Here is a 16,137-nt window from a genome sequence, read left to right on the forward strand (position 1 = left end):
GCGAGCAAGCAAGTCAGTGCGTATATCAGTCAGTGAGTGAGAGAGTCTGTGAGTATATCAGTGAGTGAGTGAGTGAGTCTGAGTGAGTGAGTGAGCGAGCAAGTCAGTGAGTATATCAGTGAGTGAGTGAGTGAGTCAGTCAAGTTCGCCATTAAAGCAACCTAGCCATTAAAGCAAAGCACTAAAATAAATAAACGCAGCTTTTCATTAAAGACAGCCCCTTCTACTGACGGGAAAGATCAGCTCAAGCTTTCCAGGACTTTACAAGACACGGGCGATAATGATACACCACATCTGTCTGAGCACTGGCAGAGTTTCAACGTGCAGCAGCAGCAGAGACAAGCCAAGAAGACATCGTGGCTCTGCGGCTTTACTCGATCGCATCATTACTTTCACATTCACAAATCATTAAGTTACAATGCTTCACCCGCGAGAGGGGGAGGAGCTTCATTTTACAGTTAGAAATATACATACGGATACAATTAATCATGCCGGAAACAGTGTTGTGGTTATTTTCTCTCAGGGTGTTTTTACTTAAATGTGTCCTTTGGCATGACAGATGAAAGGCATCACATTTCGAAAGTGTCAAAAAAAATCATATACCATGCAATACATGTTGAACAGGAAGCCTGTGGACTTGTCGATCTGTCGTTAAAATGTCATATATAGTACAATATCCTAATTATACAGTTTGCCCATTGTGAAGGAAAACACGCCTTTCTGTCCCATTAGTTCTCCTCGTGTGACATTTCAGTTGTTCACACAAAACACTTTCCACAGGAAACCCTGTGTATCTCTACCAAGAAGACAAAGTGGTGCTACTACAGCGTATCGGGCATCGTGAAGGCATTTCCTCTTCCTGGTGTACACGAGTCAGACTTTCTTTGTCTGAACTGGTGAAGCCCTTAGTGCTTGCGTCTGTAAAAAACTGAAAGGAAAATTTCATTTCAGTCCTGTTTTCATTTTAGTCACGTTACCTCGTCGCTTCATTTAATTCTCTCGGAAAGATCTACGCGACATGTATTAAACGAACACGAAGGGCGTGACGTTACACTTCTTGTCTACTTCCTTCCACAAATACAAATAACAATATGCTTCTACAGTATGCTTTGCTTACAGTAACGACTAGCTGCTTGGAGGGGTTTTTTGGGGGTTTTTTTTAAACCATGTTCGGTTTATTCTCGTCAATGAATACATTTTCGCAAACAATAGTTTAATAGTTTTCCGCACACACTTCACATTTAGTTATTATATGTTCACTAGAGCTCATTAATAATCATTTTCCAGAGGAAAAAAAAAAGGTCATGGCCAGGACTGGAACTGACACTGTGTTCTTTAAATAAAGAATATCAAGCGGATCGTTTTCACACAACAGCACGGTCTGGAGAGCGTTATTCCGCTTGTACCGCAGCAATCCGCCAACGACTACCACGTTCGGGCTGTTCATGAAAATTCTGACGATATATAATTCGACTGGAAACGTCTGAGAGACGAGTCCGTTCGTGTTCTCACCCGCAACGTCACAGCTGTGATAAACAATCGTGACCGTTTCGGAGCGCTTACAACGGAGACTCCTTCCACAAACGTTACATGAACGTCGCATTAAAAAACGCCGCAGGTTTACTTTCTAAATCGACGCGTTTTTTTTTTTAATTCGGCTGAACCCGTGTATGAGCTGTTACTACGGAAACAATAGTACTAGAATGAGCGCGTTAATATTAACCTATCGAAACGGTGTATAACGATGCAAAAATAACGCACCAATCAGATGCGAGAATTCAACCTCGCTCGTCCTTTTCGTCACTCCTCGGCGGATGTGGATCAGGTGGTAGAGCGGGTCGTCCGCTAATCGTAGGGTTGGAGGTTCGATTCCCGGCCCACGTGACTCCACATACAGAAGTGTCCGTGGGCAAGACGCTGAACCCCAAGTTGCTCCCGATGGCAAGTTAGCGCCTTGCATGGCAGCTCTGCTACCACTGGTGTGTGAGTGTGTGCGTGTGTATGGGTGAATGAGACACAGTGTAAAGCGCTTTGGAACCACTAAGGTTAAAAAAGCGCTATATCAGTGCAGACCATTTCCTCCTCTTTCATACTACTGCAGTAATCTCATACGTGATCGAGCTGTTGGGAATCATGTCGCCTGCGCTGTTGCGTAACAGCCTGTTAGGCTTATTATTATTATTATAGTGTAAATAGTGATGTTGATACATCAAATAAAACTCTGTGGACATTATACCCATGTGTGCTTTTTAAACATCCCAATCCAGACTGAGTCTGTCTTCGCTGGTATAATGACCTCCAGTCTTCTGGGAAGGCTTTCCATTAGATTTTGGATTGTGGCTGTAGGGGATTTTCTCATTCGGCCACAAGAGCGAGCGCCTTACGTCATAAGGTATTAAGAGTGACTTCGCGTTAAGCCACATCGTTGATTATCCTCCTATAACAGCACAGCCCTGAAGTCTTTTATTCCCTATTTTACAACGCAGGCTTTCGCAATAATGCTAAAAAAAAAAAAAGTGTTTTGATCAGTTGTGGCTTTGGTGTAAAACACCAACGGAGTATTCCAAACCCTTGTCATTTTCCTGCGTGCTGCACCTGACCCGAACGCAAGACGCGAGCCGGAGTCAAGTCGGTCACGGCAACATTTCGAGGTCGCGCTCGTTTAACTGCCGTGTTTGTCGTCGTGAGGAAGTAAAAACAACGTTTGCTGCCTCAACTCGTACTGAAGAAAAAGCGTCTCGATGATGTACGCGGTGGCAGTCATGAAACGTGACGCATCGGCGTTGGCACGAACTTTTCGCTGATGAGTAAAAACGTGAACGTGGCAGTTAAGGTGTTGTGCGTGGCAAGCAATCTCGGCGGCCGAGCAGTGACTCATCCGAGGCGCTAATGCGGAGGAGTGGGGTTGAAAACAAACAAACAAACAAAAAACCCTAGCTCGTTTCACTACACGCTACCTCACACATTTTACACTGTAACGTTCAGACTCGTTCATGAAGTCACTTTCCTGTGTTTCTGTATTTCCTGTCTTCATTGTTTCACCACTTCCTTGTTGCATTCTGCGCATGGCCTGCGTTGACCTGCACGGTTCCTGCCTGCATAGCGGACATATCACACGTCGTTCAAAATCGTGCGTTCGGCGTAATTTTCTCCGCTCCGGCTGACGATTTCTCCAGGGAGTCGGCAGGGTTCCCCTGACGTGCCTCGGAGCCGCGAGGTTTAACGCTCCGTCACGTCCTGACTGACATAACAGAGAATAATTCGTTCTTGTTTACATGAGCAATAACTCTTTCACGCATAAATGATGCAAAAACTAAGCATCGAGCTTTTTAGCTGGCTTTATTATAATAACCACGTTAACGAACGGTAATCCGAAACGCGTGACGTGAGAATAAAATGGCGCAAAAACGTTACTCACGTCACGTTAACTAATATTTTTAAGTCTAAAACGACACGACTTATACGATATCTGTACTTAAAAGTAAAATTTTAACAAATAAAGCCTAGTAACCGTGCAGCCTGGCTCTAATGCATGTCTTATTCGCAATTGTTATTGTTTTGCCTGAATTCTTTTTCTCTTTACACACTTGATTGCTTTTTGCGTCTAGCCATCCGTCACTGTCTGCAGTATTGGATTGGGAGCAAACACTTAACGGCGTAATAAAAAAAAAAAAAAGATAAATAAATAATCAAGTGCGGAGCAGGTCTACAGCCTTAAACGAACAGTTTACGGCGTGTACGCTGTACAGAGAAGGGTTAAACTGCAGAAACGTTCACGCCTGAGGCGAGCTCGTTTATATAATGCAACTCCTTGCTAAACGCACCGCTTCATCGTCGTCATCGTTAATGATCGTAGACCTAAAAACGACAACGTGTTAACCCGCCGTGGACGGGATTTGTGCGGAACGTGATATTTTATTGCTGTGAATATTCTGAAAAAGGACGCTAAACATTTAAGACTGAGAGTGACGGTAGGGGTTCTGAGGGGAAAACACGTTAATTTGCGATTGCTGATGTGAAACGAAGCAACGTATTGTGATGAGTACTCGAATGATACGGGTTCCTTTTACAAAGCTTATGATGCGCTCAAGCAGACGACCGATATTGCAGTCTGGTCTCCATCTCAGGTGGGTTTCCTCCAAAAAAACAAAAACAAAAAAAAAAAAAAAAACATGCAAGTAGGTGGACTGGCTGTGCTTACTTGCTACTAACTGTGTGTGTGTGTGAGAGGAAACCCACTGGAGTCTATCCCTACGCTACCCGGGATAGACTCCAGATCCGACGTGACCCTGACCAGGAGAGATCGCTTCCAGAAGACGAATGAATATACGAGAAATTCGCAAATATTAACCGGACAGGAAAAGAACAGAAAAGTCTAAAGTCGCGATCCTAATGGTTCTGAGAAGATCTGAGAAGATCAGGAGAAATGTCCGGAAACAGGAGCGATAAGATGGGATGTGTTATTCATGACCAGTTGGAAGAAGAAGAAGAAAAAAAGAGCATGTGATAAGTTTGCGTATTACAAAACTTTGTAAGATCTACAAAAACCTCACGTTGTTAAATAATTCTCGATTCGTGACCGTTAGAACGCACGAGCTGACGCCTTCGGTCTAGCGATGTCGTAACCGAAGACGGCCAAACGACAGATCTCTGGCAGCGACTCCTACGAACGACACTGCTACGTCTAAAAGCGGCACGACGGAACGAAGCGATAGCATTGGATGACGGAAAAAAAAAAAAACACGTTGCGACAGCGTGGCGGAACGTAAAAACAGACGGAAAGAATTCTTAATTGCTTGCTTTAATTCTAATACGTTAGCGTTTCTATAGTAACAGCTGGTTCGACGGAAGGAGTCTCCAGTCTCTGCGTGTTTGCTAACAGTCAGCAAGTTTTCCGCCTCCGTGGGAAAGTCTTTATGACGTTAGGACCAGGTTTCTCCTCAGTGTGTTTTGAGTTGTTGTTTTTTTTCCTCTCTCTGTCGGAAAAAAAAAAAAAGAAGAAGAACGAACGAGATGCTGGTGAGGAAACGACTGTTTACAGCCGTGACCGATAACAGGAAGTTGTTTCACGGACGTGCCGCGATGCTAAAGGTAACTATAAAGGGATAAAAAGCACAAATTACAAACTGCAAGTCGCTGCCGTTTACGATGTGTTGCAAAACTACGAACTTTAGAGTTGAGAGTAAGAGGAACTCATCACGTCGCGTCACGCCACCGCGGCGTCGTTGATTCATTTCCTCCAACGGCACGGCACGCTTCACCTAAGCCCAGACCTTTCATCAGTCTTTCTGCATTGTATCCTCAGACATGGAGAACATGTTATGTCATGGAGAACAAACAGTCTGTTGTAGAAATCATTCACACGCTCTTGTGTTGCTCCCTGAGCCGTTCATTAGAAGGTTGTGCATGAGAGCAATAATAATAATAATAATAATAATAATAATAATAATAATAAACACAATGATATAGAGAATAAAAGCGAAATGGCACGGTGATTGTACCCACCTTGATGATGCTGGCCTTTCGGGGTAGTCCAGGTTTGCCGTCTGATGCGTTATCCGGTCCGGTTGATCCAGCCAGCTCTGGTGCAAGTCCACAATCGCCGTTCGATACCGAGCCCGAGAGCTCGCGCTGTGTGTCCGCGCTTCCTGGTTTCTCTGTGAACTCCGCCATGAGCGCGGGTCGACGCTGTAAGGGATGAGTCTCGAAGTCCGTGGTGCTTGATCACAGACGAACCGATTTCACTACCGTGGCGCGTTGAAGGCGCTCGCGCTGATTCACATCTGCGATAACTGGAGCAATAACCTCTGGCGCGTGCGGCCGCATCTGGACTCCGTTCACACGATGTTTTTACTACACCGCTGCTCGTGCTGCTGGAGGTGGAGGAGGTGGTGGAGAGGTGGGTTTAAAAGCCTTATTGTTTCAGCATCACATCCAGGATGAGGACAGCCCTTCGTGCTACTGCCATCTGCTGAATCAGTGCATCATAAACATCCCGCTTCCACACCGGTGCAAGCCCAAACGTACGAGGACGTATAAATAAGATATCTTTAAAAAAAAAAACAAACAAACAAAAAAACCGCGCGCGCGCGCTAATTTACTATATAAGTATGTAACGGAAATTATCGAGTCATTTAGTTAACGCTTTCTTTGTTTTCTCCTGTTTGTTAGACTGCCTACTTTCATTCAAATCTCTTTAAAACACACACACACACACACACACACACATTATTACCAAACACTTCGTATGAAAAATGGCTTACCTTGAGTTAGTTCTGTTAATTAGCTAGTTAGCTAACAAACACCGAGCAACACGACGGTTTGACAGAACGGACACCGTGACAGCTAGCCTTCACTTAGCTACAACACGTTAGCTAGCTGCTACTTTAATTCAATCTGAACAATATATCAAACACACTCTGTTTTATATTTTCCACACTTCGAGAATGTTCTTAGCTGCAGTACACGCGAGTCAGTTAGCACAACAACAACAACAACAAAAACTCACCTGGAAATAAACCCCCCTAAAGAAATAATAATAAAAAAAGGTCGCGTGCGTACCCTGTGTTACTAGTTTTCCTCCTCGAGTTAACCGTAAAATACGTTTATAAGGTTTATAAACCAAAACCAAAGTCAAATCCAAACTTTCCAGGAGTTTTGTTGTTCACATAAAATAATAAATAAATCCCAAGCCTGGATTTATTTCTGATATTCTTGCAGCGCGTGCACTTCCTCACTCAAAACGCTGCACACCTTGAAAGTGTGTGAAGGATCCAGCTTTTCTCTTCTTCCCTTTTTATTTTTGTTCTTCATACACACACACTCACACACACACACTCGACGCATTCAGTCTGTCAACATCGAAGTTTTGCACACATCCAAAATATCCCGCACTCGGTAAAAGACTATGTCCAAATACCAGGCTTAGAGTAGCGCCGTACTATTTTTTCATACTCTTTAGCTTGCTAGTAGGCGAGCTCGGGTGTAGTCATGGCGACCGGGTATAAGCGCACCAGTTAGCAGCGTTCTGTTTAAACATACTATATAGTACGTAAGTGTGCATTTTGATCCCGCCCTTCTGTGGATTAGAAGAACGCGGATAGGCTGCCTGAATCAGGGTTACCCAATCAGAACTGAGATGGGAGGGGCTTGTTATCTGGGTTTGTGAAGCTAGTTGCTCTAAATAAAGTGCGTAGGAAAGCACACGCCATTCGCTAGTGCACAATTTTAGGAGCTTTGTCATTTTAGTCATGTCCAAAAGTATAGAGGGGGATCTGTGGGCACCCATGATATCCCACAATGCAATGCAAAGCATGTATAGCACTGTGACTCTAAAAGATCACATTCAATCAGTCTTGCAATCAATTAGTCTTGTCTTTTATTAGGAGCCCAAGCACTTGTGCTTGGAACCATTTTGTTTCTCTTCTTCTTCTTCTTCATTAATTCATCTTCAGTAACTGCTTTATCCTCCCTGTTGAAAAAACCCCTTTAGAAACCCTCAGAGAATTTGTAATGGTTTTAATGGTTATAATGGGAGTTGTATTGGTTTAAATGGAAACTGTAATGGTCCCTGTAGGTCTCTACTGGTAATTTGTTGCCTTCTATAGGTGCCGTGTTATGTCTAGTGGATACCATTAAGGACCTACGTCCCAAATACGTCCTAGTACGCAAAGGAAACCATTTGGTAATGTTTCTAATGGTTAACAGCTGATGGTTTGTAATGGTATTTGTAGTGGAAATCATTAGAAGTTATGTGATGGTTTCTATTGTTGTTGTTGTTTTTCAGCAGGATTCATCAGGGTTGCGGTGAGCACAAAGTTTGGGAAACTTCACAGAGACGGTAATGCTAGCTCCGGATCGAACCAGGAACCTTGTAGCTGTGAGGCAGGAACTGTGCTGCCCTTTTTCCTCTTATAATTGTTTTCTCAATTAAAACTGAGTAAGCCAGTAGGTCTTTCAGATGTGAAACTACTACTAGGCCACTACTAGGCAAGTGAGATTAGCCTGATTGGCCTGAGGGTGGCGCTATAGCTCAAAAACATTCCATGTTTTGGCCTATATCTTGAGAACCATTAACCCTAGAGAGAAAATATGAACGATATGATCATCTATGGTCTTTTTATGGTTCTGTGTAACTTGGCAAGAACTGGCTACTTGAGGCACTGTTTGCAAAGAGTGCTTAGACCCCGCAGATCACCATTTTATTTAGTCACATTTTACCAGATTTTAATTCGTTTTTATAGGTATGAGCCTAGTTACAGTAAATGGATTTAAAAGTACGCCAAAAATGAAGTTGTTCATTTCTTAATATAAAGTGTAATATAATAAAACAAGCATAAATAATACATATATCCAACCACATTTTGAATAAACAACGCAAAAAAAAAAAATGATGTTTGTGATTTTTACGCACATTTCTAACAGGGCTTGGAATAAATATGTTTGAACGTACATATGTGTCTAATGTATATATTTTTCTAATAGTTTAACTATATTCAGAAAATTCACTACAATCATAAGGTGGACTGGCTAATTCTTTACACTAAAGAGGGCTGCAAAAAGTTTGTGAACCCCTTAGAACATAAAAAAATACCCTTAATGACCGCAAAGATTTAAAATGTGAGGTAAATATTGTGGAAAAATTTAACACACTTCAATATTTCTTCTGTTTGTAAATGTGGATATAAAGTCTCAGTGCGAGGGCACTTATTTTCCAGGTCCAGTCAAAATGAAACGTTCATACAACATGCATTTTTGTCAGTAGAGTCACAGTTTAATATAAGAAAGGAATGAAGTAAGCAACCAAAAAGACAACAGTCATCAAATGTTTACCGTAATGAACCCCTGAGTCCTATTATTGCGCAATACCGCCATCTGCTGGATATCTGCTGTAGTACAATATATTATTATACCCCAATTACACAGTAATAACCCACTTCACGTTGAACAAAATGTTCTTGCATATAATTACTTACGCCACATTCCATCCTTCGACACATTTGAAGGAAATCATTGTTTTTTGCATTCGCAATTTGCATTCGCATCATTTACATCGACTCTGCTGCATTCTGTTTCAATTGTACGACTCACATGTATTATTTCGACTGAGTGGCCTGGAAAACCGATATCATTTCTGGACCACCTGTAGTCTTAGTTTGGAATCAAGGACTTAAAGGAAAACTCCACCCAGATGAAGAGCATGATAGCATCGATGGTGGTATGAGCATGAAAGCTGAAGCTTTTGGAAGCTGAGCTGTTTGAGCAGAGTGTACAAATGAAGAAGTGACAGAGCTGGACAGACTAAAGGACTAAAGTGCCGCTGCATCGCTCCCTTTAGGTAGAGATGAAGCGAGGGCTAAATCCCACTGCACAAATATCAGTAGGTAGTCGAACTGCGTTGTGTGTAACATCGGAAGCCATTAAGCAAAGTAGACCAAGATATCAATGAAAGTTTAAAAGTTAAGCCAGGATTTCTTACAAAATATATATTGTACACTGCCGAAGATCACATTTTAACGCTAAAGATTAATGTGCAAGTCGTACAGGGTGGATTGTTAGTTTTATGCGTGAGTGTTTACCGAGTCTCTACACACATATGATAATAAAGCAAACCATTCTGAATTATTCTTAATGATAACATAAAGCACAACATAGTTCAATTCTTTAAACGTAGATGTATAGTTAGAGGATCTTCATGGAGAACACGTTATCACACAGTCTGTTATAGAATTCAATAAAGTATATCAATGTCTCGATTGCTTCAGAGGAAACGATGAGGGGAAGTCTGCGAGTTTTGGAGATTTGTAATGCAGCCTGGATAATCGCAGCAGTTCCTGTCATCCTTTTCTAATTAGTAGGAATGATCTCGGTGGTGCAGAAGCACTGAGCCGAGCACCATTTTTGCAGGTAGTCGCTACACGGGCCCTGTTTTTTCAAGGCGGGGCAATTGGCGAACGTGTTGACGTAAGGGCAAGGATTGGCTAGGAAAAAAAAAAAAAAAAAGGTAAATGGTTAGGTTTGAGGTTACCGCAAACAAATCCATCTATACATCAAAGCATACCCAGATAGCATCCGGATGTGGGCCACTTCAGGCAGTGATGCGGCACTGCTGGCTTTCTTTTGGCCCGGACAAAATGGATATGAGCCTGAAGTGGCCCACATGTAAAATCGCAAATATGACACAAATATACCAAATCACAAGGGGGCCTTTTTAGGCAAAGATGCGGTGCTCATGGCAGTGTGTAATCTGGACGTGACCCTAAAGGGGACCATGTAGTAAATAATGAATGCGGCCCAAATATCACGAAACAAATGTGGGCCACTTTTGGCGAAAAATGTGGCACATGCGGCATTGCTCTGGCTTGCTTGTGGCCCAAATCCGGCAAACAGGAGCGGACCGCCCAAGCGCCGTCATTCCACGTGGTATGTGGGCCGGATGAAAGTGTCAGGTGCGGGTCGGATGTGTGCTATCATGGATAAGTTTAAAACGCTATGTTGAGTCAGTTTAACGTGTGCGTAATTCTATACTCAGATAACGACAGGTTACTCACTGCATAGTTTGTTGTCACAAGCTTGCGGACAGGCCGAGCAGGGTTCTCCCAGTGAGTACGGTGGCACTCTTCTGTAATTCCCTCTGTTTGCAAAAAACAAACAATAAAAAAAAAAAAAGAGCACAAGCTGATTATGTAAGAACGTTTCAGGTGAGCCAAGAACGCTCCATAATGCTGATCAGGGAGTACACGGCCTCTACAGAAAAGTGTTACGTACGCTCGATAGTATTGGCAGTCGTAGAAATAGTCATTCCCGCACTTCGCCACACCGCAGCCGACCTCATACGAGCTGAACCAGATCACCTTCAATCAGCAACACAATATTGCTTTAATATTTATGTTAAGTATAGCACTTATTAAAACAACTAACACCAAATTTCCAACATAATACAGTACGTGCCTGGGTCAGATACACTAATAACCATTTATATTACATATAATCATATTAATGCAAAGGTAATAAAGTGAAATGATAAACGGCTGGTCTGGTCTTTGAACCTGGAGCTAAAATCAAACACGGTGATTATACTCTTTGTCTTGTAATTGACTTATTTATATTAAGACAGGATCTTTTGTACTATCAGTTATTTAGTAAGAGTGAAACTAATACAGTTGAGGTCATAAGTTTACATATGCCTTGCAGAATTTGCAAAATGTTAATAATAATTAAAAAAAAAATGAATAAAAGGGATCAAAAAGATTGTGTTTTTATTCGCATATTTGGTTTTCCAGCATCTTCTGCATATTTAACCCCTTTCCAACAGTGGCTATAAGATGTCGAGATCCATCTGAGGGATTCACTGATTTCCCTTTATGATTCACTGATTTCCCGGAATTAAATAAGTTCACTGACTCAACCACCTCGACTACCGAATTAAGCCGCGACCTTGCTGCCAGTAAATTGCTGCAAAATTGACGTAAAACTAAATGACCTGTGTGTAGTGGCCGATTTCTTTCCCGTTGGCGGACCCTGTGGGATAGTTGTAATTGGCCACTTCGTTGTGCCATGCTGTCACGACATCAGTCCACGGCAACAACTCAGAGCTTTTGAACAGGTTTTCACCCATCTGATATGCTGAATGGACAAAAGAAAAAAGAAAAAAAAAAGAAGAAGAAACGAACATGTTTAAAACATGTATGCATTAAGGCTGCTAATTTCACAGAAGATGATTAGTGTGTAATAAATAAAACACTCAGGGATGTCCTGTATGGAGAAAATAATCAACAACAGGGTGCTGTGTTATGGCCAGATGTGAAGTGGAGTTACTGGTACAATACCCTGCCAAAGTTGATTATTTCCCTACACCAACCCGTCCCAAAGTGCTTTATTCCTCTTATATCACAGCAATTTGCCAACGATCATATCTGTAATGAATTACTGAGCATCATGTCAGACATTTCCTCTGTTTCCTGTTACATTTAATGTTATGGAACATCTGCAAAAACAAGTTAGCGTCTTTTTTTCATTTCATAAAACAGTCTATTTTTTTCTTTCTTGAAGTTAATAAGACAAAAAAACGCAGCTTGTAACGGTACCGAGAAACCGTACAGTGCAAACTCCTCTTTCCGGTGGTGGAAAACTTACAGATACAGCTTAACCTCTGACTGTTACAAAGTGCTGACACTGGAGACTCCTTCCAAAAAAAAAAAAAAAATGTTGAATAAGCATCTCCTTACTGAAAACTTCATCATATTAATGATCTTTTTTGTTTTTCATTTTAATTACAGCATTGTTTCCCGTTTCATTTAGATGATGTGGGGCGTCCGCAGCACGAGTCCCTGTACGTTAGTTACTATAGTAACTAAACACCTTCTGACCAATTCAGAAAAGCTGTGATACAAGACATATTCAAAACTAGCACTGATTATGACCACGTTAAACCAATCTATTTCCTGTTTCCGAATTTGTTAACATTGCTAATCGTCGAATTAAAGTTAGGCTGTTAGCATTATTATTATTATTATTATTATTATTATTATTATTATGAAGCTTATTCGTTCTTAGCCAGTAACCGGTTTTCCCCTTACATCAGATTTCAATTACGTTCCTCCTCCGTGGCCGACTTAAACTAATTTGTCCCAATGGTCCACTGGAAAAAGTGTCAGCTTGAAAAATATTCTCAATCCATCATGCCGAGCGTTGTAATGTGAGCTCAGTGGAACTGAAACACTTGAGAGTAACCTCAAAGTAACCCTTATCTGAGCTAACAACAATGTTTACATAGAGCTGGGCAATCAGAGAGAGGTTATTTTAATCAATTGAAGTGGTTTACTTTCAGAATGTGTAAAACAAAGTAAGTAAAGACGATCGGCTTACATCCGAGCATGCGGCTGCTGGGTGGGCCGTGCGCCATCGCGCAGGTGTTCGCCCAATCCTGAGCCGATGTGGCCACTTCCTCACTCCAGTTCTGCAGGAGAGACACACTAATTACTAGTATCGTCACATACTGTGAAAAGCATACCGTTTAAATAAACACACGGTTTGTTCCTGTCTACAGTGATGAAACTGTGACACACTTCCTGCCATCTCAAACTAATTAACATCAACATGGCTATGAATTTACTGAGGCTGTTCTATGAGCAAACAAAGGGCTTACGCAATATTAGTATGATGTTCCTAATAACATATCCATCAAATGTGTCGTGGGCTTAATTTCACCGAGAGTGAAAAATAAAGGTCCGGAAAGTTTACTTCAGTGTGCCGAGCGTTAAACCAACGAAGTCGTTCAGTACGTTTACACGGACAATGATAATACGATATGAACCCGATTAAGACGATACTCTGATTAAGAAACTAGCATGTAAACAGCGATTTTTGATGACCTTAATCCGACTAAAGTCATACTCGAAGTAAACACAAATGGAATGAAGACGTGTGGAGTATTCCTGTTTTAGTCGCATTATCGGCATGCGTTACAGACACGTACACACCTTAATCACACTATTAACGTCGTGTGGGAGTTTTCACCGCATTTTGCGACAGGACACGTACACGCACGGCAGCGCTCGACCGTTTGACGGCAAACAAGAGAGCACGGCTGCGCCCCAAACCGCGTACTTGCCTACTACAGTATATAGTAGGTGAAATACATGTACTTTGGCTACTGTATAGTAGGTAAGTACGCGGTTCGGGATGCACCCCACGGCTTCAAGCAGTCGTCTATTTGCACGTACAGCACGACGAATAATTAACCGCACTCGAAGCGTTCGTAAAATTAAAACTTAAACACCCAAAACGGGAACATGAAAGGAATCGACTCGTGTAAACACCTTAATCAGAATATTGTCTTATTCAGAATAAGGTCAATAATTAGATTACCGCTGTCCATGTAAACGTAGTCATTGAAATCAATGAAGCTCAAATCTGAAGCTGTACTTTACCATCTTAAGCATGTTGCTGGCGGTTGGAACGACCGCTCTCCGAAACGCATTGTGAACGTTGACGATTTCATCCTGGACGTCCTCCAGGCTTGTACAGATCTGATCTGTGAGACACAAACAGATCAGAAGGTTTGTCAATTGCCGTGTGCGTTACATTTTATTTTATTGACATTTTTAATACACTTTTACACTTTTTGAATTATAAATGAAATTATAGATCGTGCAAAATCACGACTGCACGTCTGAAGGAAAAAAAAAAAAGATTCGGTTATATATTGATTAGTAGGTATGTGTTGATCGGTATACAAGGTCATGTTATATAAAGGGTTACTTGTAGGATTAGGGCTTACCTGGCTGTTGAGGCAGCAAGACAATGAGTTACAGGACAAGAATGAGAAAAACAACATAGTATTATCTTCTACATATTATTATATATAAAAACCCCTTCACTTTTATTTCTATGAAATTGCATATTTTAGTTGTTCTGGAGATAAATAAATCATGTTAGGCAGCTTTGTTTGTGATATTTAGAGCAAGGCGGTTGTGTTTCATTGTAAGAGCCATTCCAGTAGAAGAAAGGAATATTTAGTTAATATTGATTATTACTGTGTATTAGTGATTTGTGCCATTGGTTGTGTTATGAATGTGTTTCCCCAGGCAAAACATTAAATATATGGAGCTGCTCTCGTCTGATTGGGTAACCCTTTAATAAGAACCACTTCCGAGTTGTGAGTTGGACGAAGCTCTTCAGGCGAGGGAGCACATCAGTCTTTGACTGTGTCTTTATTTTGTTTCGTACAGTCAAAAAGGAAGAACTTGGGTTTCAAGATTCTAACTGAGTCACATGTCAACTATACACTTACAGTCATGTTTGTACTCAGTCGGTTATTTATTCTAACGTTACCATGCTGTCAGGTTATTGTCTTGCTTTGTTTCGGTCTATAACATTTGATTTTTTTTTTTGTTGTGGATTCTACTGTAAAACTCACGAGATTTAACGCCCTGTTACATACTATACTATTATTCCATTCGGTGAATGTAATAGTACTTCACGGTAGTTGACTGCAGTATGTAAAGCACCGGTTTGACTAACTGTTAACAGATTCATGCACAGAATGAAATCTAGCCCCTAGACTTGATCCCCATTTGGGCTGATATTTTTCAGCCTGCTTCTCCAGGCTTAAAACATTAAAAATATAACATTAAAAAAAAAAAAAAAGAAGTAGAAATCACAAATGGAGCTGTGTATCTGCATTGAAGCGTTCTTCTTCGCCCATGAGACCTTGTTACATGACGTATTGCTCAACTTTTTCATTTTCAAGCTATTTAAAGAATGGAGTCGTTGTTTCAGTGTGTTCACTTACCACACTGCAGGTAGCGCTCATATGAAGCAGAGCAAGTACACACACACTCCAGAGAAACATTGTGCCAGAGGTCTTACAGTAGTTCTGTAAAAAATAAAATAAAATAAAAAAAAAAAACAGCAGAGAATGGACAAAAAATTGACTTTCGGTGTGTGATTTATGCAACAGTGTCATGAAATTTAATACCTAATACTTGTATACTATATTACACACTACACTACTGCAATATATTATTATCTCAACAGTGCTTTAATATGGTAGTATTGGTAACTACATGGTATTTTAATAAATAAATATTTAATAATTGTTGATAATATGCGGTACATACATACATGTTGGGTATTCAAGTATATACCGTATTATATATGGTATTGTTTGTACTGTGTGCATACATGCAGGTTGGACATACAGTACTGTGCAAATGTTTTACAGTAAAATTCCTAGTGTTGAATTAACACCCAGAGTGTTTATATGTGTCCAGTGGACTTATATAAACACTGAAGGGTGTGAATCAACACTGGTGATTTTGCTGTGTATATTTTTAGTACAAACTTTGCTATTTTTATATGATGACTTCTACATTATCGAATCAGTACAAAAAAAAAAAAAAAACATTTTAGAGTCCCAAACATTAGTTTTCCAACACAAAATTAAATAGCTAGACAAATGTTTATATGTCAGTAAAATTAAAACAGCATATTATGTAAGAGACCACTTTTCAGACAACAAAAAAATAATGAAGGCTGCTGAATCTCACTGCAAAAATAAGAAGCAAGCGTAAAAGTCAAAGACTCCAGAATTGTGTAGAAACTGTGGCTAATTACCTCCTAATTTCTCTATAA

At 40.9% G+C, this 16,137-nt stretch overlaps 2 protein-coding genes across 5 annotated transcripts in view; both read right to left on the reverse strand.

Moving 5' to 3' along the window:
- The window catches only part of LOC128600042 (inactive phospholipase C-like protein 2), a 53,802-nt gene extending 46,717 nt beyond the window's left edge, over positions 1 to 7,085 (reverse strand). The window contains exons 1-2 of one of the 4 annotated variants that reach the window (XM_053612170.1): positions 5,506 to 5,644; positions 5,170 to 5,380 (exon numbers count right to left, since the gene is read on the reverse strand). Coding sequence is in view for 1 of the 4 variants with exons in the window: in XM_053612167.1 (XP_053468142.1) it covers positions 5,506 to 5,673 (168 nt within the window). In the remaining 3 variants the exon portion in view is untranslated. Of the gene's footprint in view, positions 1 to 5,169; positions 5,381 to 5,505 lie in introns of all 4 variants that reach the window. The other 3 variants (XM_053612168.1, XM_053612171.1, XM_053612167.1) reach the window with 3 other exon arrangements.
- Positions 7,086 to 8,555: 1,470 nt separating this feature from the next.
- On the reverse strand, positions 8,556 to 14,338 carry LOC128599410 (cysteine-rich venom protein pseudechetoxin). Its single transcript, XM_053610946.1, has 7 exons — positions 14,263 to 14,338; positions 13,932 to 14,035; positions 12,868 to 12,958; positions 11,483 to 11,625; positions 10,768 to 10,853; positions 10,551 to 10,633; positions 8,556 to 9,980 (listed from the first exon to the last, which is right to left on the reverse strand). The coding sequence occupies exons 1-7, from the start codon at positions 14,336 to 14,338 to the stop codon at positions 9,847 to 9,849; spliced, it is 717 nt and encodes a 238-aa protein (XP_053466921.1). The 3' UTR covers positions 8,556 to 9,846.
- Positions 14,339 to 16,137: the final 1,799 nt, after the last annotated feature.

The sequence above is a fragment of the Ictalurus furcatus genome, chromosome 23, assembly GCF_023375685.1.
Source record: "Ictalurus furcatus strain D&B chromosome 23, Billie_1.0, whole genome shotgun sequence".
NCBI lineage: Eukaryota > Metazoa > Chordata > Actinopteri > Siluriformes > Ictaluridae > Ictalurus > Ictalurus furcatus.